Here is a 21,802-nt window from a genome sequence, read left to right as displayed (position 1 = left end):
AGCTGTTACTGTAGGCCCCTGGCTTGAGTAAACTAAACCAAAGACTCCTAAAGACAAAGCAGCTTTTAATGTAAAGTGGATTATGGTTTAAGATTTAGCTTGAAATGACATATGACATTAAAGAAATGATGTAGAGTAGTTCTCTTAGTTTATTTTGTGGTGTTTACTTCTCTAGGTGTGAATTATGTGGTACCCAAAACAGGGTTTTATTGCAAATTGTGTTCCCTGTTCTACACAAATGAAGATGTTGCAAAAAAGACCCATTGCAGCAGCCTTCCTCATTATCAAAAGTTGAAGGTAAGGCAAAAACTTGTTCATTTTAAGTGGCGTGATTCTTTCCTTGGGGAATAGATCTGAATGAGACTGGACTGAAGAGGAAGAAAAAAAAAAAAGCTTCCAAGCAGTTGAAATTGGCTTATTCTATACCTTCTAACTCAAGCTAGACTTCTCCAAAACATCATCCTTTGAAAAAAAGTACCCAGGATGCACATTGCGAAAGATGGGCTCCAGCATTTTTTTGCAAACTTGGATTAAAAAGGGCATTCTGACTGGAGCAGAGGTCAGGCTTAGAGTTAGTGGCACAAAGTAAATACTGGTGACTCAAATCTTCTCCAGATGGCCCTTTGAGAGTATTTTTAACTGGTCAACAGACCTTAAGCTAAATTTAAATATTTTTGTTAAAAGTCCGTATTTGCAACTTCTGATTTTGTGAGCATGTTTGACAGTTTCTAATTGGATGAGGTATCACATGATTGCATGGCATGAATGGTAATGCTGCTGCTGTATTTTTGTATTGTGAGCTGCTTTTAAATACCACTTCCCAGAAAGGGAAGTTCTAAACAAGGCTCTAATAATACAGTGTTCACATCATTTGATTTTATATGGGTTGATTATTGAGCTGAAATCAAAGCCCATGGGTTCTATAGAAAGGAAGAAGGTCGTATCTCAGAGCTGGAAACGTTTGCTTTCTCCTGTGCAATGCTAGGCGATCCAAAAAACAAATACAGGGCTATGCACTTAGAAGGCAGGTGGCACAAACAAACGTCTCAAAGCAAATAACATTATCAAGGAGTAGATGAGAAAATCAACTACCATGCAGAATGCAGAACTAAGAAAAACCCACCTCATCCATCACCCATAGCTTTTTTTTTCTTCTTTTTTTTTTTTTTTTTCTCCCATTTGAGGTACCTGATGTGGGGACATTAAAGGCTTGATGTAAATGGGGAAGTGGGGCAAATGATGCTGAGACTTGTGAGCAACTTACTAACTTTGATACTGAAATGAAACTTGATTTCCTTTTTCCATGGCACAAATAGAAAGTGAGCTGCTTTTGAGTGCCTTGTAATTTTGGTGTGTTTTTAGAACCGGGGAGGGAAGAGGGAAAAGCAGCTTTTTACTTACAATTGCAAAGCACTTCTCTGGCTGGGAATCAAAGTGATACCAAATTCCTCAAATTTCTGCCATAACCCTTCTCTAGAGAGGGGAGATAACAGATTTCAAGCAGGTAAGTGGTGCAGCTACAGTCATAAATCCATGGCATTGGCAAGTCACTCCCTTAGCTTGCCGGCCTGTTAGGCAGACGGTGACGGCAGGGCCACGTAAATGCTTGCATGGCTGCCGTTCAGGTATCTGCTGTTGGTGAGCTGTATGCTCGGTGATGTAATGATAACCCAGTGCTTCAGAGGAGCTCTGCTTCCTTTCTTCTTGTGGAGAAGTGCCGATCGTGTTTGTTACAACCTTTGCAGTCAGCATTCGTAGATTTTTACAGAGTGAAAATGGGGTTAATCTTTATGGACTTAATGTTGTGACTGTAAGAAACTCCTGAGTACATCCAAAATGTGGTTGATTTCTTTTAACAGAAAATTCTGGATAAAATGGCAGAAGACTACAGGCAAAAGAAAGAAGCATAAAAAGAAGGATGGATGTAAGGAAAACAGTGGCTTTGTTCTTATTGTTAATCTTTTTTTAAAAGCAGTACAAGTAGTAGATGGAAATACTGTATTCTTTTTTTTTTTGTTTTAGTGAGATACGGTAGATGTTATAGGTCTGTTCATGTGTTCAGTGTTGTAGCAAAAAGCATAAGCAGTTAAGTTAATGAAAAAAATTTGTTCTTCATGTGGGAATGGCAACAAGTTTTCGTTTTGACACTGAGCTATTAAAGAAAAAATCTTGCATCCTTGTGGAACGCTCGTCTATGGCAAGAAAATTTTCTTGAAGTGAAATTTACTACTTTCAAGCTTCGAAAATTCGCCTATCCATTCTCAATAAAAAATAAAAAGTAACACTGTATTTTTATTTCATCTAGAACATTCCGTATTTCAGTCTGAGCCTAGCAGATACCTAATTTGGAGTGTGAGGCTGTCATTGCATTTCACTTTTGAAAAGTCTTTAAATGTAAGTTGCATTTTTAAATGTTGAATTGCAGTTTCTTTTAATGTCATTGTTGTTATATAGCAAATAGGAAAATTAGTGATTAGTCAGCTTTACAACTTTGTGATTTTTTTTCCTAAGCTCTTGATAGACTTTCCTATTCAGCTATACCTTGTATTTTTAGTGAGAAGTAAATGCCCATTCTCCTCTGACCAGTATTATTTCCTCGAGCTCTTCCTGCTTTTACTTGAATCTTGCAGCTGTCGTACACCTCTGCTATATTCAAAAGCAGCATTTGAGTCTGAAATGTAAAAAACAAAAAACAAAAAAACAAAAAAAGCAGTATCTTTATATTCTTCACATGTAATTTTTCATACCTGCATTTTAAAACTGTTTCTGTTGATCTGGTTTTGTCAAGAATCTTTTAGAACTGTGCTCTTAATGTACCTGCACATGTGATATGTGAACAGGAATTTGCATGTGTAACCTGTGTTTATCCGTAGTTTTTGTTATTTACTGCTTATTTGTGAATTCAGGTTACTAAAGTGATTTACCAATAAACAAAGCTAGGCAACAGTAACTTGTACAGATGTTTGGCATGTTAACCATTGTGTTTACTGAGCTCTTGAATCCCTTGTTCATGATAGCACACTGAAACTGCAGCTGTCCTGAAATTGCATGTTTTAACTCCTGTGATTTAGAAGCTTACTAAATAACTTCTTTCTCTTTTCTAAAACTTCTTCCATTTCCAAACAAATTAAAATATTACTTGTTAAAACACTGGTAGGTATATTCTGCTGACAGTTTTATTTCTTAACTTTAATGATATTCTCATCAAAGCTAAAGTTCAGGCCACACCATGTTCATATGGGCAAAATGACTCGGGGTGGTTATTTCAACCCAAAACTCCTGACCAGTGGGGATTCTTCAGTGCTGAGAATAAATTTTTTCAAATGTAGGAGGCAGAACCCTGATGAAGTTGGTTTACTTAAGTAAATGCACCTAGCGGATACGATGGTGTACTTTGTGAAATTAAAATCTCGATAGCTTGTCTCCTCAGTGTGTCACCTTTTGCTGTTGGATCCTCACAAAAGAGGAGGATATGGCACATGCCTTCTGTGTGAGAGCAGAGTAAAAGTTGAAGTATCTCATACAGTGCTGATAGCAGCTTGGCTGGAGACTGAAGGGAGACAGTGGTATAATGCCAGTAAACAGCTAATGCACAGATTGTATTTAAGTAGCATATCCAAATCTTAACATGCTGTGATGACTTCTTGCTCTTTCTTGAGAGTAAGTTACATGGCACTCATCAGTGTAATGCAGTGAAAGTACTTAGTCTTAAAGCTGCCCCACTGCTTATCCAACCCCCCAGAAAAAACTGCACACAACAGAAGCTGTGCCATCAGTTCTGTTTTTGAGTCACAGGGATGTACTTGGACCTGTACTTGTTTATAGTGACACTTGTCATTCATCCATCTCCAAGAGGCTGCTTAATTCATCAGTCAAGCAGAGGTCTTCTACTTCAAAGCAGTGATTCAATCACTGGCAGTCATCCCACTTCCCTAAAACCGGTAGATGAGAATTTTGAACAGGAGGACAGAAGTGCAAGGCGCCCCCAAGCATTGTAACACTACTGCCATACAACATGCACAGCTAAGGTTCATGCAGTGAAATCGTACAGCTCCCTATGTTATATTTGTTAAGTAGCCTTTCCTTGCCGGTTGTAGTCTTCTTCAGTAGCTGTGCCATTCAGTGGTCTTACATCCAGTGTCCTCAGCCTGTCATAAACTCTAACCTGGGTAACTGACGAGGATTGAACTGTAGTAAGATGTTAGGTCACAGTCAGTGTCTGAATGCCAGGCATAAAGTAATTGTGGCGTCATTCAAATTCACAGATCAGAAATCCCTTGCTTCTGTCACCTCTAATTCTATATCTGAAGTCAGTGGAAGTACTGTCAGAACTTTGCTGGGCTGTGTGCAGCTGTTCGTGCTCAGACACAAAATGCTGTTTAAATGCTGTTTAGGTCTGACTTATTTCTTGATGCACATAGGTTGCTCTGAAAGTAATGCCTCCTGTTTTTTTCCACCGAAACCACAACAGTTGCAAAGAGCAAAATAATGCTATTTGATGGAGCAAATTCTCAGCTACAGAACACTGTTTTTCAACATAGTTGCCACCATTAGCTGTGTGTTTTTATCAGCAATGAACAAAAGCTTGCAGGCCACGATCATAAAAATCTGCACAAGCGAAAGTAACCCGCAGCTGCTATGGCAGTGCCCTTGCTGGGAAAACGCTGCCCGTGACGTCCAACTTTGTGCTCACTTCCACTGCTTGGTCTCATAAGCATTCACCAAGCAGTGATTATTGTTTCCAAGTGCCATTTTTTCCACATGCAGGAGTTTGGTCGCACACCTTTGCTCAATGCGCACTTCCACGTCCCACACCATTTGGTCAGTGCCCCTCTGCTGCCATCCGTCACACAGCGCTGTGGGGGCGGTTGAAGCTCTGCTGTCACACCACAACACCCACATCCTTTCGTGGGCCAACAGAACGAAATAAGGGGTTGCTTTTGGAGCTGCCCTCATATATTCTGAGAAGTGTGTTCTCCTGCGTTCTCTCTGCCTTTGCATGCATGCGTTGTGCTGATGCCTGATGAAAGGAAGGCTTCAGAAGTGCTTAATCTCGAGGAGATGCCTGGGTACGCTTGGGTGGCAGAATGGCATGTGGCCTTGGCAAGCTATTTATTGGCTCTTCTCTGTACCACAAAAGGGCACGAGGGGAAGTCAGACTGCAGCATGAAATGCTAGACGTAGGCCTAGTGATCCGTATGTAACTCACACATGAGCTTACGCGAGGCGATTTGTTCTCTGCTACACGTGTAGCTCTGCAGAGGTGCACCTAAGACCCTGGGCTTGCTGAACACTGAAATAAGTGGAAGAAGGCACTTCTGTCACAGATGTGAAACCTGCGTGTAACGCTTGGAGCGCTCCTCCTCCCAGCCCCGAGCTGGGCCGCGCTTCGCTTCCCGGCAACGCCACAAGATGGCGGCTCGCCCTGCGGCCGGCACTACGTTTCCCGGCGTGCCGCGCGGCGCGCCCCGCGAAATGGCCGCCCAGCGAGGGCGCCCGGCATGCCGCGCGGCGCGAGGACTACAGCTCCCAGCATGCGGCGCGCCGCCCCTCGGCCACGGCCGCCGCCGGGCGCTCCGTGCCTGCCGCCGCTTCCGGGGGAGAGGGGGGCGCGGCCTGTGAGGTCACGCAGGTAGCGGAAGTGATTTCACGTCCGGCGGGGCTGCGGCGCTGGGAGGGGAGCGGGGCGGCGGGCACGGAGCGGAGCGCAGCGGCGCGGAGCAGCTCGGAGCCGGCGGCGCAGCGCGGCCTTCCCTCAGCGCGCAGGTGAGCGGCGCGGGGCCGCGGCTCGGGGTCACCGCGGGGCGCGGGCGTGAGGGCCGCCCCGCCTCCTTCCTTCCCTCCCTCCTCCCCTCCGTCCGCCCGCGGCCCCGTCCCCGTGAGGCGGCGCTGGGCCGGGCGCCCCCCGCTGGCAGCGGCTCCCGCGGCGCCGCCTCCATTGTCTGCGGCGCTCATCCGGGGCTCCGCCGCTCGGCTGGGGGGGGCTCCGCGGCGCGCGGCCTGACGGGACCCGGCCCCTCCCGCCGCGCGGGGGCGGCCCTGTGGGCGAACAAAGCCCGCGGCCCCGCCCCTGCGGTGAGCGCGGCGCTGCCCGGGGCCGAGGGGGCCGCGTTGGCTCTGCGCGGGGCGGCCCGTGCCCGCCTGAAGGAGCCCGAGGCGACAGCGCTGCCGGGGCAGCGGCCGATAGCCGAGCGCCGCCCCCGCGGGCTGTGGTGCGGGAGGCGCTGGGGTTCTGTTGTTGTTCTCCTTCGCGTCTTTATTTTTGCTCTTGCCCTTTGTTTCCCGTCTTTCTGTTCTTTGGTTTTCCTCCGTCTTTTGTTTTCTCCCTTTATTTCTTTTGTTTATTTCTTCTCCTTTTTTTTTTTTTTCCTTCTGTTTTCGTGTTTGGCTTCCCCCCCTTTTTTCCTTTTTCCCTTTGTGTTACCGAGGCTCAGGGCCCTGCCATGTGGACTCACGCCTTCCTATCGGGAGTAGGTGTCAGATCGCATTCCTTTGTTGTTGGCCTTTAAGCACTCCTCGGTGGCAGCTCCGATAGGGGCTGGCTGGGGCAGGGCTGTGGGCACGGCTCCATTGGCAGCCGCAGGTATGCAGTGTGCTCTGTTGAACGTCTCATTCTTAGGAGACATTTCTCAGTTCTCTTCGTGATGTTTTTTTCCCCTGTGTCTTTCCTTAAACATCCCAGGACAGTTTGGGGCTGAATCTCACATGCCATATCAGAATGCTCCACTCTTCTGCTTGGTAGCACTACTGCTATTTGTCCCATTGTAGTGCACAGAGCTTTGAGATCCTTTGCTCTCCACCCATTCTCAGGTGAAAGCTGTATCTGTTCCTGTTCAGACTGCAGCGGTTCCTGTGCTGTTTCCTACAGCAGCCACTGTAGGTGCTGCCTTTTCTCAGGACTAACACAGCACTCGGCTGTGCTCGGAGCTGCCTGCACCTAATGGCCCTGAAACAGCTGAGGCTGATCTCATCCTCACAGCCAAGCACAGGCTGGTCGCTGACGAGTGGGGAAATAGCAAGCTCTGCATAGGGCAATTTCTTGTGAGCTGCAGAAAATCAAAGGACCAGCACTGCTGTGACTAAGACACTGGCCTGGGGCTTACTGGGTGTTAGTGCAGGATAAGTGCTTACATGTGTGCCTGTTGAAAAAAGTACACATATATATGTAAATGAGCAGACTTAGGGCATCATTGGAGACTTCAAACATTCAGTTGGAGCTCTGGATCTTTCTTGAGGATGAACCACTTCATCCTTGAGCCGTAATGGAAGAAGTTCAGTCCAAACTTGAAGCGCTGCTGCTCTTCTCTCTCTGAAACCAAAGAGCTCATTCTGCTTCAGTGTTCAGGAACTGGAAAAGCTCCTTGTGCTTCAACAGATCAACCTTCCAGGCTTTTACAGTTGTTGTTTCACTGTTTGTTTCAGCCTTTATGAACTTTTCTGGGTGCAGCGTTCTCTGCACAGAAGCTCCCCAGAGTTTGGCCTGAGTGCCATACATTGCTGAGGCATTATTTCACCTGCAGTGCATGGTGGTGTTGTGCAGAAAGCCTCGTGCGTGCTTCATAAAAAGCATGAGAAAATATATGCTAATTATATATATATTTTTTTTTAAAGTAGGCTTTTTAGACTCTGCAGTCTTTTATTTCTTCCAGTCCATATGGTGTGTGAGCTGATGAGCAGCTGAAGATGCTTAAAAGCATTTCAGGCTTGAGTTGGGGTGTTACATGCTGTGCCTTTTCCAGGTTTGTGTTGAGCGCTGCCTGTAATCCCTTGCAGGTTTGTTTGGAAAGGACATCAAGAGGAACTTGTGTTCTGTTGCTGGAATACCTGTCTGTGTCTCATTTGTTGCCCTGCCAGGGAGCTGAACTGACTTCTGCACGAAGGTTTGCCTTTGAATTAAGACCCATGAGTGGAGCAAAGTAGGCAACGTCCTTTTCTTTGTGCTCTCCTCAGCTGGGCACTGGGATCTGGCAGGTCTGTAGATATTAGGGACAGCAGCAGCTCATGTTTTCCCTTTGTATTTCAACATGAGAAGCCCCAGTACTGTGCCAGCATTAGAGACTTCTCTGTTGTATATATGGTAGATAGTGGGAGAAGTAGCTATCTGTTACAGCTAAGTCATTTTTGATATGCAGACAGCTAAAATGTTGATGTGAGAATGAAATACAGATGAATTTTTCTCACTGCTGCACTGTCTGATTGCAGATCGGTAGTACTGCGTGGTCCCAAACTGGAAATGGGTACCAGTCACAGTGGCTGGCATTACAGCTTGGCTGTGACCACGTGTGGCAGGCCGGGCTGCTGGTTAGCACAGCTCCTGCAAATACACCAAAACATGAAAAACATTGAAGTCTGACTGTTAAATGTCATTGCTGTGGGCTGCTGTCAGAGTACTCAGTGCTGCCAGTGTGAGTTCCAAGCAGTGCTCAGCTCTTCCAACATTCCGATCTCCACTTAAGCGCAGTGTAAGAAGAACAATAGGATTGCCTCGTTACAGCACAAACGTGTTGGTGCGGAGCACTGGATATCAGCAGATGGGTCTCTGAACTTGAATGCTTTGTGAGCCTGATGGCAAAGCTGCAGTATTGTTGTTGTGAAAAGGACTCGGAATCAGTTTGGGTTTTGTCCCGTGGTGCCTGTGGGCAGGGACACCAGCGTGCCACCTCCATTTTATCACTTTGCCGCGCCCTTGGTGCTCAGCAGTTGCTGATGCTGAGGTTTAAGTTGGGGAAGTCTCCGGAATGGCGAGCAGGGGATGCGGTGTGCTGAGCCCTGGCACTCAGCAGAGCGCCTCATTCTGTGTGTTATCTCAGTGCCATCACAGCGCAGCCACCTGCACCTTCACGTGGAGGTGCAGCCCTCCCTGGGCGGGGCGACAAGTGAATGTGCATGTCTTTAATTACTGCGTTTCTTAATTGCAGACTTCAAATCAAAGACGCAGCCATGAAAGATCCCAGTCGCAGCAGTACTAGCCCAAGCATCATCAGTGAAGATGTGATCATAAATGGTCATTCTCATGAAGATGACAATCCCTTTGCGGAGTACATGTGGATGGAAAACGAAGAGGAATTTAACAGGCAGGCAAGTCGTTTCCCTCTCTCAATGCCTCATGCTTTGCCTTGCCGTGTTGTAGCTGTAGGGAGTGGTGCTGTGCCTCCTGACCAGGGTGCAGGGCTGGGAATCCTTTTGTGGTGGCATTTCAGATGGGTTTGCTAGAATGGACCTGGGCAGCACACTGATGCTACATTCACTTCTTTTTTTTTCTTATACTTACTGTCTGTAATCTTGGTGATAATGGGGGAGGTGCAGACTGTTCTGAAGCATCCATTAATTCCCTGCTTCTGCAGGTGGGAGGAAGAAGTATAGCTGACAGTCTTTACATGGCACTTGAGCAGGGACTGGTCTCACTAGGCTGCCGAGCTGCTCTGGTTTCACAAGTACAAACATGCCAGCAGCATTTTGGAGCTGGATGCATTCAGGTGCATACCTGCCTCGCCAGCAGGGCTGTTGTTCACACAGGGTTTGATGGATATAGTTGTTAGGTGACTTAATACTAAAGCCCTGGTAGGGTTGCTTAACACTTAATTAACATGTAGGTAACTTAGAGCTGGTCTTCACAACCTGTTTGGAAGGAAAGCCTTGACCTCGGCTTCCACCTGGGTACAATTTTCTCTCTGTTAGAGGCAGGGAGGAGCCCACCTATTTCTGCTGCCCTTCTCTTAATGGTGACTTGGTCTTTGTACTCAGGTTGCAGCTTTCTCTGTACTCCTATAGTCTGAATGTGCTGCAGGTTCAGAAGTGGAGCTTAGGGAACAATATGTCTGCAGCCCTCTCCTTAGGGCACCCAGCTAATCTGAAATTCAGGCTGCTCACAAAAAAACTTCTCTTTTGCAAATGTCAGAGTGGTCTCAGTGCTGCTTCCTGTTGGGTGGGTTTTTCCTCCTCAGGGACTGTGCTATAACTAGCATAGCACCTGGGGAATGAGCTGGGAGTTGGGTGGCAAATAAACTGCTTTTCAGGTGCACTGTCTGTTTTCAGAGAGCAGGGCAGGTGGGGGAGGAGGCAGGAACACAGCAGGCAGGTGCTGTGTGATGCATTCCTCTTTGGAGACGCATCCCACTGTGAGAAGCTGAACGAGTTAATCAGGGGCTGGAGAATACAAATGAGCAATGATAACTGAGAGACATTTGGGGATTAAGTATTTATGACTTCTGGATTGGAAGCACGTGTAGGTATGCATCCGTGTAACAAGAACCTGGAGCTGCACAAGCCCTGCTGTAACACTAGCTTGTGGCTGTGTGCCCACAGCTTCCTTTTGCCCACACACACAGGATGGAGAACCTTCACAGGAACAATTGCCTGGAGGTTACTGCCCTTGCTGGGCTCCTTTACCAGCAGGGAAACTGTTAAATCAGTGTCTTGTGGGGTTTGAATTCTCTGCACAGTCACTTAGAGCATGTGGTGAGAGTCCCTGTTCCCCAGAAGTTGTGCATCTTGAACACTGAGTGAGCTGGGGTGTGTGTGTGTGTGTGTGTGTGTGTGTGTGTGTGTGTGTGTGTGTGTTCCCAGTCACTGGGAGCCTCAATTTGTGGGAATTCTGAGCTCTGACACTAACTTCAGGAATGTAACTGAATTTCCACTTGAGGATTGAGTGCATGTGTGATTTCAGAGTGAAGGGTAAATAAAAGAACTTGCGTAAGCTTCCACTGAATGAATGTGTTCTGAATCATTTTTTTTTCACTCCCTTACTTCTGGCAAATCAGCTTCTATTTCCCAGCTTTCCTCTCTTGAGCTCTGATGTGGGACATGGAAAGTTTGTCGGGATCAGCACCCTCCAAAGCTTGTTTACTGAACAACCAAGCAAAACTTGCCTTTAATCTTTGCTGTGCATATCAGTTCTGCATCGGTTGATCTGTCCTGCTTTTAGTACAGCAGGGCAGCAATCCCAACAACTGCTAACAAATGAAGAACTCAGACTGCACCTGCAAACGTACAGGTGTGGGAGAGATGCTGCTTGCTCCGTACTTCAGGTTCCAGGCAGTTGCTTTTTCCCCTGGGAGCCTTACAGAGTGTGCAGAGCTGTGTGTGTCATCCCTGCTTCCCTTCCAGTGGATTCTGTCACTTGGAACCAACATTCAGCCTCTCCTTGAGCTCATAGCAAGCTCCCCACAGTGAGTGCTACCTGAGCAGCAAGGGCTGCCGTTCTCTTCTAGCTGTGAGCTCCTGGGACAAAAGCACTTTTTGACATTAAAAAACCAAAGCTGCTTGCCTTTGCGCAGCACCAGTGGTGTTCTGCCAGAAGTCCTGTTGCATGGCTAGAAAGGAGGTCAGCTAGGTGGGTGCACAGACGTTGAAGGGAAGATGTAAGCTTTCAGTAGCTTTACTGATAAGGCATTTTCTTCCCATTGAATAGATTGAAGAGGAGTTGTGGGAAGAAGAATTTATTGAGCGCTGTTTCCAAGAGATGCTGGAAGAAGAGGAGGAGCACGAATGGTTTATTCCAGCCCGTGATCTCCCACAGACAATGGATCAAATCCAGGACCAGTTCAATGACCTTGTTATCAGTGACAGCTCATCACTGGAGGATCTGGTGGTAAACTCACTTTCTTGTCATATTTCTAAAACTTGGCATCTCCTTTTCCACGGCTGATTTTTGTTGCTGATAATGGCAATAGAAAATCCTTTATGTGTAGACCAGGGACTCTTAAACCGTGTGTGATGGAATGGGAAATGTGCAGCAGCTGAGTAAGGTATGCTCCCCCAGGTGATAAAACCTGTTCAGTGATTTTCTTCATAACCACGTGGTGCCTTTTTTAGGCCATGGCATAAATCCAAGTGGGTTTGGGCATGCATTCTGCATTATGAGAGAGAGGCAGCGAGTGGAGTGCTCTGACTGAGCTGCCATGGCAGGACTGCATCAAGCTTAATTCAGCATTTGTCAGCTCTTACGTATTGGGTAGGTACAAATCACTCCAGAGTCTGATTTGGTACCATAGCAGATCTCTTTATAGAACCTCTAAGGAAGAAGGAAGCAGCTAAATAAACTGATTATTTCCCTCTTTGTTGCTCTACAGCTTCTTAGCATGGAGCTAAACTGAAAGGGCAGTGTGTACATGTTTTCCTTAACGAAATGGGGAGTTAGTGGTGCGTGGCACAGGAAGCATGCAGTCGTATCACACCAGTGCTGTGAAATTCACATACAAGCCTATACATTTTTCCAAGGTTAAGCAGCTGCAGGCCGCAGTTTGGGACTCAAGAACATAAAAGCCTACTCCTCTCTTTATTTTTTTTAATGATGAGTAGCTTGTTTTGGGGGTGCTGGCTGCCCACCTGTAACTGCAGGAGGCTGACTGTAGAGTAACTGCTGCCCTGTGGAGGGATGGACACAGGCACTGAGCAGTCCAGTGCTCATACGTGTTGAATTCCCAGGGGTGGCTTAAGTCCCTGAAGCAAGTCTCTTCTTGCTTAAGAACAAAAAGCCCTGTGGTGCATTTAACTTCAGAAGAAGCTGTTTCAGCATTAATGGAAGCTGCTGGAAGTTCTGGTGCATGCCTTGTTTGTTTTGTTACTCTCGGAGCCCTGATCTGACTGAAATGTGCAGGTGGGGCTAATGCAGGGTGGATAGGTGTGAGCAGAGTGGGCTTCTCTAGTGAGTGCAGAGGCTTTCTGTGTGTGCAGAAGCCATACGGCCTGCCTGGTGCTCTGTACTCTGTGTGTTCTTAATGCTGTCCTCCTGGAACTGTGTTTCAGTGTGGAAGTAGGGGGTGAAAATAACGATTCAACTGGAGTTCTGTTTTTTCCTTCCTCAGGTCAAGAGTAATCTGAATCCAAACGCAAAGGAGTTTGTTCCTGGGGTGAAGTACTTAAATATTTGAGTAGACTGGGCCCTCTTTTGGTGGATGTAGCACAATTTCCACACTGTGAAGCCAGTATTAGAAGATTTAATTGTAAAAGCTCTCTCTTCTTGTCACTGTGTTACACTTATGCATTGCCAAAGTTTTGTTAGTCTTGCATGCTCAATAAAAAGTGCTGAGACTGTTACTAAGTAAATCTGTCAAAAGTTTAATGGAAACATAATTGGGCCCTGGCTCTCTGCAAAGGAGACAGTGAGGTAGGAAGCACCAGTCAAGTTGAGACAAAGTACCACATTTATAAACCTTCTGCAGACTCTGTCTTTTAAGTCGGACTTGGAATTTGCTTCGGATGGTCTGTTTTTAACTAAAGATGTGTTAACTGGTGCTAGTTTGCACCTGATAATGCCTTAACTTTAAAATGAAAGCAAGGTTATCTGATTGTTATGCAGATTAGCTAACTTTCCTTTGAATTATCAGTATTGTTACTAATGTTACATTTTCCCCTTAAATATATATATATTCATGCTTCTTTTGAGCAGCCTGAGCTGTAACAGAAGTCGTACAGACCTGCACAGAGTCATAGATCTCAGCTACTGAACTAACATCCCGGCGGTGGGAAGGAAGGGGTTCCCTGTACTTGCAGTATGTTATCATGTTAGCAATGTTTCACTCCCTAATTACGTTACAGGACATGTGAGTTTCATCACAGTTTCTTCCAAGAGCCCACATGCGGACATAGCGATGTCTACGTAACTTTTAGCCTACAACTTTATTATAGCTGGATTTAACCAAGCAAACCCTAGCATTAGTGATTTGAGTGGTGCTTTTCCCTTGCTTTGTTTAATCATCACTACACGATAGTCTACAGCACAACGACTTTTTTTTTTTCTTTTAATAAAGCTAGAACAGTTTTGGCTTCTTAAACTTCATACCTGGGTAGGTTAAGCTGCCATACGTGTTCAGTGTGAATAGTGTTTAAGTTGAAAATATTGTAAAAAAATTATATTTTTTCAAAAATATTTAAAAAAATAAATAATAGTAGAAATGATTTGGTGGCTGTCTCGTGAATGTGCATCTCAGGGAAATGCATTCCTCCTTCTGCCCTGGGGGAGTGTGGAGTTTCCTCTGGAGATACCCGGAGCCTCAGATGCCTCCCTGTGCAGCCTGCAGTGCCGGGGGTTGGGCTGGGGCATCTCCAGAGGTCCCTCCAACCTCTGTGGTTCTGTGTTTGTGTCAGATATGGTGTCTGTAAGGCTGCTTGAGACAGAATAGTCCAAACTGGTCCGAGCTGGGGCTCTCACTGCTCTTTCCTCCCCCTCCTATGAAGCTTGACTGCTTTGTGTGTTTGCCTGAGCGTATTTTCCTGCGTTCTCATCGCTGTTAATCCCTGTTCAGCCCCACTGTTCTGGCAGCACAGGAAGTTCCAGTTAGCAGCTGACGGTGCTATATAAAACCCACTGCTTGACATGGGCTTTGGGAGGCCCTGGCTGGGCAGCTGGAGCTGGGTGCTCTTGGTGCTGTGTTGTGCATAAAGCCCTGGAGCTGTAGGAAGGGGTGGGCAGGCTGTGGGGTCAATGTGCCAGCAACCCCCAGCAGCCTGCAGGTGGGGCCTTGATCCACTCTTGCATCAGAACTTTGCCCAACCTTGCTGTTAAAAATATATATATATATAATTTTCCTCTTTTAAGCTCTGGGTAAACCAAATGGGCTCACCTCAGAAATCACAGTGCTGTACAACATGAAGAGAGGCACACTGCCTTTGCACCAGCACTACAGCATAACCAATTTGCTTTGCCCGTCTTCTCCAGCTGGCAGATCTGCTCTCCCAAAGCATTCACGTGTGCTGAGTGCTGCTCTGTAAAGCATCCGTCACAGCTCCTGGCCTCCCTGCCCAGAGCTGCCTTTTCCCTTCCCAGATCTGCTGACCTTCCCACACATAGCAAAACTTCTGGTGTTTCTGCTGTTTTTGGGAACTGTTTAAGCTCAAATCCCCAAAGATGGAGTTGGGAAATAGCAGAGCACCACATACAGCTCACTGGAGCTGAAGCTGGGTTTCCACCAGAGTGTCCCTGCAGGGCTGGCAGCTGGTTTGCTTGCAGCCCTTGTCCCTGAGCTCCCTCTGGGAGCTCTCAGCCCAGGTGCACCCAGCTCTGGGTGATTGGCAGCTGAATGCTTCAGCTGGAGCCATCTTGCGAAACGTGCAGGCTGCTGTGATTTGCTTTTGTGCTTTGTTCTTATCCCAGGCAACTCCATAATATAGAAATGTTTATTGGAGTGGTGAATGCAGTGGTGCTGTCTGCTGGGGGCACGTAGCTGGCATGTGTGTGTCAGTGGGAAGGTGCTGACGGGCTCTGCTTCCAGCCAGGAGCTCAACCCCAGATGAGGAGTTTGGGGTGATCCCTGGCTTTGTGTCAGTTCTGTGCTAAAATCAGTGCAGTGAAACAAAGTAGTCAGCCCCTGGCTTTTAGGAACTGCTGGCTTTGAATTGTTTTGTGTCTGTGCTGTGTCTGTCTGGGACAGAGTTATCTTTCTCTGCAGCTGTCCCAAGGGTGCTGTGTTTGGGTTTGTTACTGAAGCAGTGCTGATAATGCTGGGGTCTGGCTGTTGCTTGCACAGCCTCAAGGCTTCCTCTTTTTTTGTGGGCATGATGTAGGTGGGGTACAGCCAGGATAGCTGGGCAGAGGGATGCTGTGCTCCACGCTCTGCAATGAAATCAGTGGGAGGGTTCTTCCGTTGCTGAGCCTGCTGAGCACCAGTGGGCCCGTGGGAGGAGATGAGTGATTGCATTTGCGTCTCTTGGATCTTCATGTTGTTGGTTATCTCCCTCCTGCTCCTTCCTTCACTTATTATTCACTTATTTTTTCACTGAGAGGGTGTGAGGTGCTGGCACAGGCTGCCCAGGGAGGCTGTGGATGCCCCATCCCTGGAGATGTTCAAGGCCAGGTCGGATGGGGCCACGGGTAACCTCATGTAACGTCTGACCTAAAGGCTGGCAGGTGTGCCTGAGGCAGGGGGTTGGAACTTGGTGATCCTTGAGGTCCCTTCCCACCTAAGTCATATGATTTTATGATAAACCATTCTTATCTTCTCCCATGAGATCTCTTTCGCTCTTTGTGCTCTTCTGCATGGGGTGGGGAGGGAGGGAGCGGCTGCCTGTGCCTGGCTGTGTCAGGGCTGTGTCAGCCCAGCGCTGCCGTCAGCTTTGGGTTTCAGCATTAAACCCAGTGTCAGAAATGACAGGGGCTGTGGGTTTGGATTTCTTTTAATGCATAACCTTAAAACGGACCGCTCCGAATGCTGGACCCGATACAGCACCAGCTGCATCCGCTGTGCAGCCCTGCAGAAGCCAAGGGCACGGCGCAACCTGGCGCTGGTGCTCCCGGCGCCTCGGTGGAAGCTGCTGAGCTGCAGCAGGGCTTTGAGCGCGTCTCAAGGCAGCGTGGGCTGAGGCCGGCGCCTGGGAGCCCTGCTGTCACGGCAGCGCCACGCTAAACCAAGCCAATGCCATTCCCACAGGCAATGCCTTCCCCCAGCGCTGTGTTGGGAGCGGAGGGCTTGCAGCCCGGGCGGTGCTCTCCGATGGGAGCCCAGCGCTTGGCTCAGCCCCTCCGCAGCCGCCCCCGTCACACCTTGGTGCAGACAGCCGTCCCGTCAGTGCCATCCTGTGTGCCATCATCCGCCGCGTGGCTCTTCTTTGCCCGCCAGACGAAGCCGGTGAAGAGCGGGCAGATGGGCATGTGCCGCAGCCAGCGGCTCCTCCTCACTGCGCTCATCCCAAAGGGGAAATCGTAGCTCCTCAGATCGGCCGAGGCTGTGCTGTCTGCGTGTGCGCCCGCCTTCCACTGCACCAGTCCCCGCTCCTCCCGTGTCCCTGCCGGCAGACGCAGCTGCTGTGCACTGGGATGGGATGCCCACCCGAGCCCCGCGCCTGGCCCGCTGCACCTACCTGGGATGGTGTTGTCCAGGATGAAGGCGAGGGTACCCCCCACAAACATCTCGGTGGTCAGCAGCACTGTCAGGATCTGATCCAGCTCGGGGACACCTGCAGGAGGGACAGGCTGAGCAGGACAGGGAGTGCCGCGATGGGAAGCATGGGGCTCATTGTGTGCTGCATCCCACGTTGGGCACATGGTGTTCAGAGGTGCCGCTGCCCACTCGCAAGCTCTCCTGTGCTGCTTTGAGCTTCATTGAGCTGCATCTTGGGAGCTGCCTTCCCAACTTAAGTCACATTTGCCCTACAGGTGCACTTACCACTGCAGGTTAGCAAGCAGAGCCACATTAAGGTGCACAGACCGAGACCTGCCCTGCTCACCCTAATCGCCATCGCACCGGGATGCTGCTGGCAAACAGCGTGAGGGGCTCGTGGTACCTGTGTTAATGGCCTTGGGGTGGGCGTCCAGGTAGTTGGGCAGCGTCAGCCCAAAAAACATGGAGAAGCCCAACACGAAGAGGTTGCGGGAAGAGTTCATGTCAACGAACTGCAGGTTGGAGAGGCCGACGGCTGTGATCATGCCTGCAAGCAGAAATGTGGCCAAGTGCTGTGGGGCAGGAAAGCCCTCAGCGCAGCTCCAGTGCCACCCGCTGCTCCCTGGGCAGTGCGGTTACCGAACAGCGTGCAGAACATCCCGCCGAGGATGGGGTCGGGCAGTGAGGCGAACAGCGCGGTGAACTTTCCGATGGTGCCCAGGATGAGCATGATCCCAGCGCCGTACTGAATCACCCTCCTGCTCCCCACCTGCACGGGGGGACACAGGCAGTGCGTGGAGGTGGCTGTGACCCCCTGGGGATGAGGAGCACACAGGTCGGGTGGTACCTTGGTGATGCCCAGCACCCCGATGTTGGGGCTGGAGGAGGTGGAGCCGTTGCCGGTTCCCATCAGCCCCGCGATGATGCAGGAGATGCCTTCGGTGAAAATGCCCCTGGGGGATGAACAGAGGGTGCCGTTCCCTGCGGTGGCTTTGGAGATGTGCCCAATGGGGAGGAGGTGACCCCGCACCACTGGGAAGTGGAAGCATGAAGCAGCCAGGGGTGCAGAATGGGAGCCAGGCGCAGGCAGCGGGGTACTGCCGGGGTGCAGGGTGATGTCCCCGTCCCCGCAGCGCTGCCATACCTGTTGATGGCGTGCACTGGGGGCGCGGGCGCCCCTGACAGCCGTGCACAGGAGTAGTAATCCCCGATGGACTCGATGATGCCGGCCAGCGTGGCGCTGAACATGCCCAGCACAGCTGCCGAGGTCACCGTGGGTATCCCCCACTGACCTGAGGGGAGCACCACCGCCGTGGGGACGTGCCGCCACCTCAGGGTGTGTGCCCCCGGTGATGCTGCGCCCACTCCCTGCCGGTGCGTGGCCCCGTGGTGTGGCCGTGGGTCACTCACAGGGGTAGGGGAAACGGAACCAGGGGGCCACCGAGAGGATCTCCCCACGCGCGTCCGTCCGGGCCTTGTAGCCGTACTCCTCGGGGTGGCTGGGGAAGACGCCAGCACGTGTCAGCACGTAGCAGAGCAGCCACATCACCATGATGGCCAGGATGATCTGCGGGCGGTGATGGGGACGTGTGGGGACGGGGACACCCCCGGCAGCGCTCCGCAGCACCTCCCCGGCCCCATCCCTACGGGGAACATCTTGAAGATCTGCACGCGCAGCAGGACGAAGCCGCGTCCCCAGCGGTACCCGGGCAGGCGCACGGTGACGTTCCGCAGGTACTGCGCAAAGAGCACGATGAGGACGATGGACCTGCGGAGAGCGGAGGGCCCTGAGGACGCCGCGGATCGCTGGTGCCACCCGTGGCGTTGGCACAGGGGCCTGAAAGCCACCCACGTGCCCATCCCGGTGCCATACAGCGCAGCGATGCCCCAGTGTGAGCCGGCCCGCTCGCCAGCGGCCTGGAAGACGGAGAGGCCGATGAGGGAGACGGTGGGGGTGACGGTGAGCGGCCCGATGTAGCTGAGCAGCGCGCCGGGCAGCCCCAGCAGCCCGATGAACACCTCCACCAGGCTGGACACCACGATGGCCCCCTGGATCTGCGGGGTGAGATGTGAGCGGGTGCGGGGCGGCGGTGGGGCCGCACGGGGCAGGGCTGGGCCGTACCTCCCGCATGCGGGGCTGCCAGATGTGGGAGGTGTTGAGCGGCAGCACCCAGTTGCCATAGATCTGCTCTGGGGATGGAGAAAGGAGGAGGTGAGCGCGGGGCCGGCGGGCGGCGTGTGCTGCCATTGGTGCGGCCCGGTCCTACCTTCGGGTGGGCACCGCCACTTCTCCAGCGCCAGGATGGCCTTGGCGGGCACCAGGAAGGCCAGCGCGCTCGCCTGGAACAGCGGCAGCCTGCAGGGTGGGAGGGGTGGCTGCAGCCCTTGGGGGGCGTGTGGGCCGGGGGCAGGGGGGAGCGGCCCTACCTGATGCCCACGGTGGTCTGGATGAGGGTGGTGATGCCGACGCAGGTGAAGATGGTGCCGATGAGGTAGCTGACGGTCAGCTGGTCCTTGCCCACGCACAGGCTCTCGGCCAGCAGGAAGGGCACGGCGATGGTGCCGCTGAAGCAGGTCAGGTAGTGCTGGGGGACGGCCGTGGAGGGGCTCAGAGGGGACCCGGGGGGGCGGGGGGGGGGGCTCTGGGGCTGTGGTGGCTGTGCCATACCTGGAAGCCCATCAGGATGCAGAGGTACCAGGGGGGCACGTCCTCGATCTGGTACAGCATGTCAAAGTGCCGCCGAGTCGGGGGAGGGCCGGGGTCTGCCGCAGGGCCCTGGGGAGGGCATGGCTGAAGGGGGAGCTGAGCCCACCGCCAGCCCCGGGGGGCTTAGGGACAGGGATGGGGACAGTGCTCACCCTGCTCGCCCCTGGGGGACGCTGGGGGCCAGAGGGGGCGAGGGCCGGGCTGGCGTCCTGGCAGCGGGGAGAGGCAATGGGTGGATCGGTGTTGTGCCGGGTGTGCCATGGGAACCTGGCTGCGGCCTCCTGGGGACGTGGGGACACCGCCCGGCCACCCCCGCAGGGCTCCGGGCCTCTGGGTGCTGCCCCAGGGGGACGCAGTGTACGGTGGTGGGGTCCCCAGTGTCCCCGCGGCAACTGTAGCACCCCGTAGGTGCCATGCCCTGACCACAGCGTCCCACCACGTCCCCAGTGTGTCCCCCGGGCCTCAACCCCCCCGTGCTCCCCCCGCCCTTTGCCACCCCGAGGTGCAGTGTCCCTCCCCCCCTGTCCCCTCCCCAACGCCCGATGTGGACAGGTGAAGGGGTCGGGGTGGGAGCCGCGGTCACCTGGGGCTGGGGCAGTTCTCCCGAGCGGGTCCCCATCCTGGGCAGTGCGGGGATGTCACCGCGCGGTGGTTTATATTGTGCCGGGGAGGACTTTACTCTGCGGGTTGTGAAACCGGGGAGTGTGGTGGTGGTGAGGGATGAGCGATTAACTGCTTTAATTAGGGCTGGCACTGCCGCCCGCGCCACTCCGGTCAAACATTAAGGTGAGAGTTACAGAGTAACAGCGCGGCTGGGGCACGGGTGCCACCGGGGATGTCCCCATGAGTGCGAACAGATGTGGAGCTGAGATGGTGACAGCGGCAGCCCGGCGTCCCCGGCGTGGTGCCGGCAGTGCCACCTCCCCCGGCGTCCCCTCTGCGTGTGTCCAGTGCTGCAGGACGCAGTTGGCTCCAAAGGTCATCAGGCATTAAGCATTAACCATCCACAGTGACGGCCCGTGAAGGCCGCCGGCTACAGCTCGTTCTGCAGCGCCTTGGGGGGGGCCGAGCCCCCTGCCTTGGACCCCCCCAGGTGGGCGCATGGCCCCTTCTTGCCGTGGCACAGCAGCTCCCGCAGCGCGGTGGGACCCCGTCGGTGCGCTCCGTACAGCTGCTCCTCGCCGTGCTCTCCCACGAGGCTGTGGCACATCTTGGCCAGCCTGCGGGCAGTGGGAAGTGTCAGAGCATGGCATGTTCCCACGTCCCCCCCTCTCCGTCCCTGCAGTGCTCACCTGCCCGGCCACGGGCCCCCCATCACTGCCACGCTCATCGCCTCCTGTCCCGGCAGCCCCGGCCCCATCAGCCGCCGCTCCCCTCTCAGCTCCTGCACGCCGTAACTGCAGGGGGATGTGAGGTTGGGGTCGGCTCCCGTGGCCCGACCGCCCACTGCACTCAGGGGAAGGGTTGCACCACTCACAGCTCCCAGTCCTGCAAGCAGCTCTGCTCCAGCACCTCCACGTAGTCCGACTCGCTCAGCGCCTTCCTGCCCTGCTTCGCCTCCGCACGGCTCAGCCGCCCCTCCAGCTGGGGCAGGAATGGAGGAGAAAGTGGCCATGATGTGGCCATGTGCCATGACCCCTCTCCATGTGCCATGACCATGACCCCTCTCCATGCAGCACGACCCCTCTCCATGTGCCATGACCGTGACCCCTCCCCATGTACTGTGACCCCTCTCCACGCAGCACAACCCCTCTCCATGCGCCACGACCCCTCTCCATGCACCGTGACCTCTCTCCACACACCATGACCCCACTCCCACCCCAGTGCCCCCCTCATCCCCCCCCCAAGCAGCCAGAAGCACTCAGCACAGTGCTGGGCTGCTGGTGGGGATGCACCCCCGCACCTGGAAGGCGATGGCGTGGCACGCGTCGCAGCGCAGGGCTTCCGGCATGTGGGGTGAGAGCCGGTCCTCAGCACTCATCTGGGGCGCAGGGATGCTGTGGGATGAGGATGGGGCCTCGCGGCCCCCACATGCATCCTCGCCCCCTGCTCTTGCTGCCAGGCTCAGGGCCACGCACAGCACCAGCACTGCCTGCATGCTGCTGTCCTGGCACCGCTGAGTGATTGTGGAAGCAATGGGGGCGGGCGCGGGCGGTATCACCCCCAGGCACCCATGCGCAGCCAATGCACCTGCATCCGGCTGACACTCACCGCAGCCGTCTGCCCCTCAGTTTTGCTTTTTGGTTTGATTCAGAATTCTGGTTTGATTCAATCCTGC

At 52.2% G+C, this 21,802-nt stretch overlaps 4 protein-coding genes across 30 annotated transcripts in view; 2 read left to right on the top strand and 2 right to left on the bottom strand.

Moving 5' to 3' along the window:
• Positions 1 to 3,427, top strand: part of MATR3 (matrin 3) — a 28,601-nt gene extending 25,174 nt beyond the window's left edge. For 11 of the 20 annotated variants that reach the window (XM_046900254.1, XM_046900251.1, XM_046900262.1 and 8 more), the window contains 2 exons: positions 176 to 297; positions 1,860 to 3,150. In XM_046900254.1, coding sequence (XP_046756210.1) covers positions 176 to 297; positions 1,860 to 1,910 — 173 coding nt within the window. In that variant the 3' untranslated portion in view covers positions 1,911 to 3,150. Of the gene's footprint in view, positions 1 to 175; positions 298 to 1,859 lie in introns of all 20 variants that reach the window. The other 9 variants (XM_046900258.1, XM_046900267.1, XM_046900266.1 and 6 more) reach the window with 2 other exon arrangements.
• A 2,193-nt stretch (positions 3,428 to 5,620) lies between these two features.
• PAIP2B (poly(A) binding protein interacting protein 2B) lies at positions 5,621 to 13,899 on the top strand. 6 transcript variants are annotated; one of them, XM_040646888.2, is made up of 5 exons: positions 5,621 to 5,766; positions 7,774 to 7,880; positions 8,919 to 9,078; positions 11,411 to 11,590; positions 12,807 to 13,899. In XM_040646888.2, the coding sequence occupies exons 3-5, from the start codon at positions 8,941 to 8,943 to the stop codon at positions 12,870 to 12,872; spliced, it is 384 nt and encodes a 127-aa protein (XP_040502822.1). In that variant the 5' UTR covers positions 5,621 to 5,766; positions 7,774 to 7,880; positions 8,919 to 8,940; the 3' UTR covers positions 12,873 to 13,899. The 6 variants fall into 6 exon arrangements, with proteins under 6 accessions (XP_040502822.1, NP_001007833.1, XP_046756294.1 ...); XM_046900338.1 differs by lacking the exon at positions 5,621 to 5,766 and adding an exon at positions 6,078 to 6,470; NM_001007832.2 differs by lacking the exon at positions 7,774 to 7,880.
• A 2,196-nt stretch (positions 13,900 to 16,095) lies between these two features.
• Positions 16,096 to 20,155, bottom strand: SLC23A1 (solute carrier family 23 member 1). 3 transcript variants are annotated; one of them, XM_004944768.5, is made up of 15 exons: positions 20,108 to 20,155; positions 19,677 to 19,733; positions 19,486 to 19,593; positions 19,245 to 19,402; positions 19,085 to 19,173; positions 18,940 to 19,007; positions 18,691 to 18,872; positions 18,465 to 18,585; positions 18,228 to 18,384; positions 17,962 to 18,109; positions 17,665 to 17,770; positions 17,457 to 17,586; positions 17,221 to 17,364; positions 16,798 to 16,893; positions 16,096 to 16,722 (listed from the first exon to the last, which is right to left on the bottom strand). In XM_004944768.5, the coding sequence occupies exons 1-15, from the start codon at positions 20,141 to 20,143 to the stop codon at positions 16,475 to 16,477; spliced, it is 1,848 nt and encodes a 615-aa protein (XP_004944825.2). In that variant the 5' UTR covers positions 20,144 to 20,155; the 3' UTR covers positions 16,096 to 16,474. The 3 variants fall into 3 exon arrangements, 2 of the variants coding, with proteins under 2 accessions (XP_004944825.2, XP_040503010.1); XR_001468790.4 differs by lacking the exon at positions 16,096 to 16,722 and having other exon boundaries at positions 17,665 to 17,849; XM_040647076.2 differs by lacking the exon at positions 16,096 to 16,722 and having other exon boundaries at positions 16,801 to 17,364; positions 17,665 to 17,849.
• Positions 20,156 to 20,245: 90 nt separating this feature from the next.
• On the bottom strand, positions 20,246 to 21,653 carry MZB1 (marginal zone B and B1 cell specific protein). Its single transcript, XM_003642067.5, has 4 exons — positions 21,428 to 21,653; positions 21,002 to 21,108; positions 20,817 to 20,921; positions 20,246 to 20,744 (listed from the first exon to the last, which is right to left on the bottom strand). The coding sequence occupies exons 1-4, from the start codon at positions 21,620 to 21,622 to the stop codon at positions 20,558 to 20,560; spliced, it is 594 nt and encodes a 197-aa protein (XP_003642115.1). The 5' UTR covers positions 21,623 to 21,653; the 3' UTR covers positions 20,246 to 20,557.
• Positions 21,654 to 21,802: the final 149 nt, after the last annotated feature.

The sequence above is a fragment of the Gallus gallus genome, chromosome 13 (genome assembly GCF_016699485.2).
Source record: "Gallus gallus isolate bGalGal1 chromosome 13, bGalGal1.mat.broiler.GRCg7b, whole genome shotgun sequence".
In the NCBI taxonomy this organism is placed as follows: Eukaryota; Metazoa; Chordata; class Aves; order Galliformes; family Phasianidae; genus Gallus; species Gallus gallus.
The sequence above is the reverse complement of the archived record's forward strand: the minus strand, read 5'-3'. Positions and strand labels throughout refer to the sequence as shown.

Coding starts and splice junctions, on each gene's coding strand:
- PAIP2B (XM_046900338.1), top strand. CDS start 6,444: ATGTGGACTCACGCCTTCCTATCGGGA. Junction 9,079..11,410: donor AAGAGGAATTTAACAGGCAG/GCAAGTCGTTTC, acceptor CCCATTGAATAG/ATTGAAGAGGAGTTGTGGGA. Junction 11,591..12,806: donor CATCACTGGAGGATCTGGTG/GTAAACTCACTT, acceptor TTCCTTCCTCAG/GTCAAGAGTAATCTGAATCC.
- SLC23A1 (XM_004944768.5), bottom strand. CDS start 20,143: ATGGGGACCCGCTCGGGAGAACTGCCCCAGCCCCAG. Junction 18,873..18,939: donor GGCAGCCCCGCATGCGGGAG/GTACGGCCCAGC, acceptor CTCACCCCGCAG/ATCCAGGGGGCCATCGTGGT. Junction 16,723..16,797: donor CCTGGACAACACCATCCCAG/GTAGGTGCAGCG, acceptor GTCTGCCGGCAG/GGACACGGGAGGAGCGGGGA.
- MZB1 (XM_003642067.5), bottom strand. CDS start 21,622: ATGCAGGCAGTGCTGGTGCTGTGCGTGGCCCTGAGCCTGGCAGCAAGA. Junction 21,109..21,427: donor GCCACGCCATCGCCTTCCAG/GTGCGGGGGTGC, acceptor TTCCTGCCCCAG/CTGGAGGGGCGGCTGAGCCG. Junction 20,922..21,001: donor TGCTTGCAGGACTGGGAGCT/GTGAGTGGTGCA, acceptor ATCCCCCTGCAG/TTACGGCGTGCAGGAGCTGA.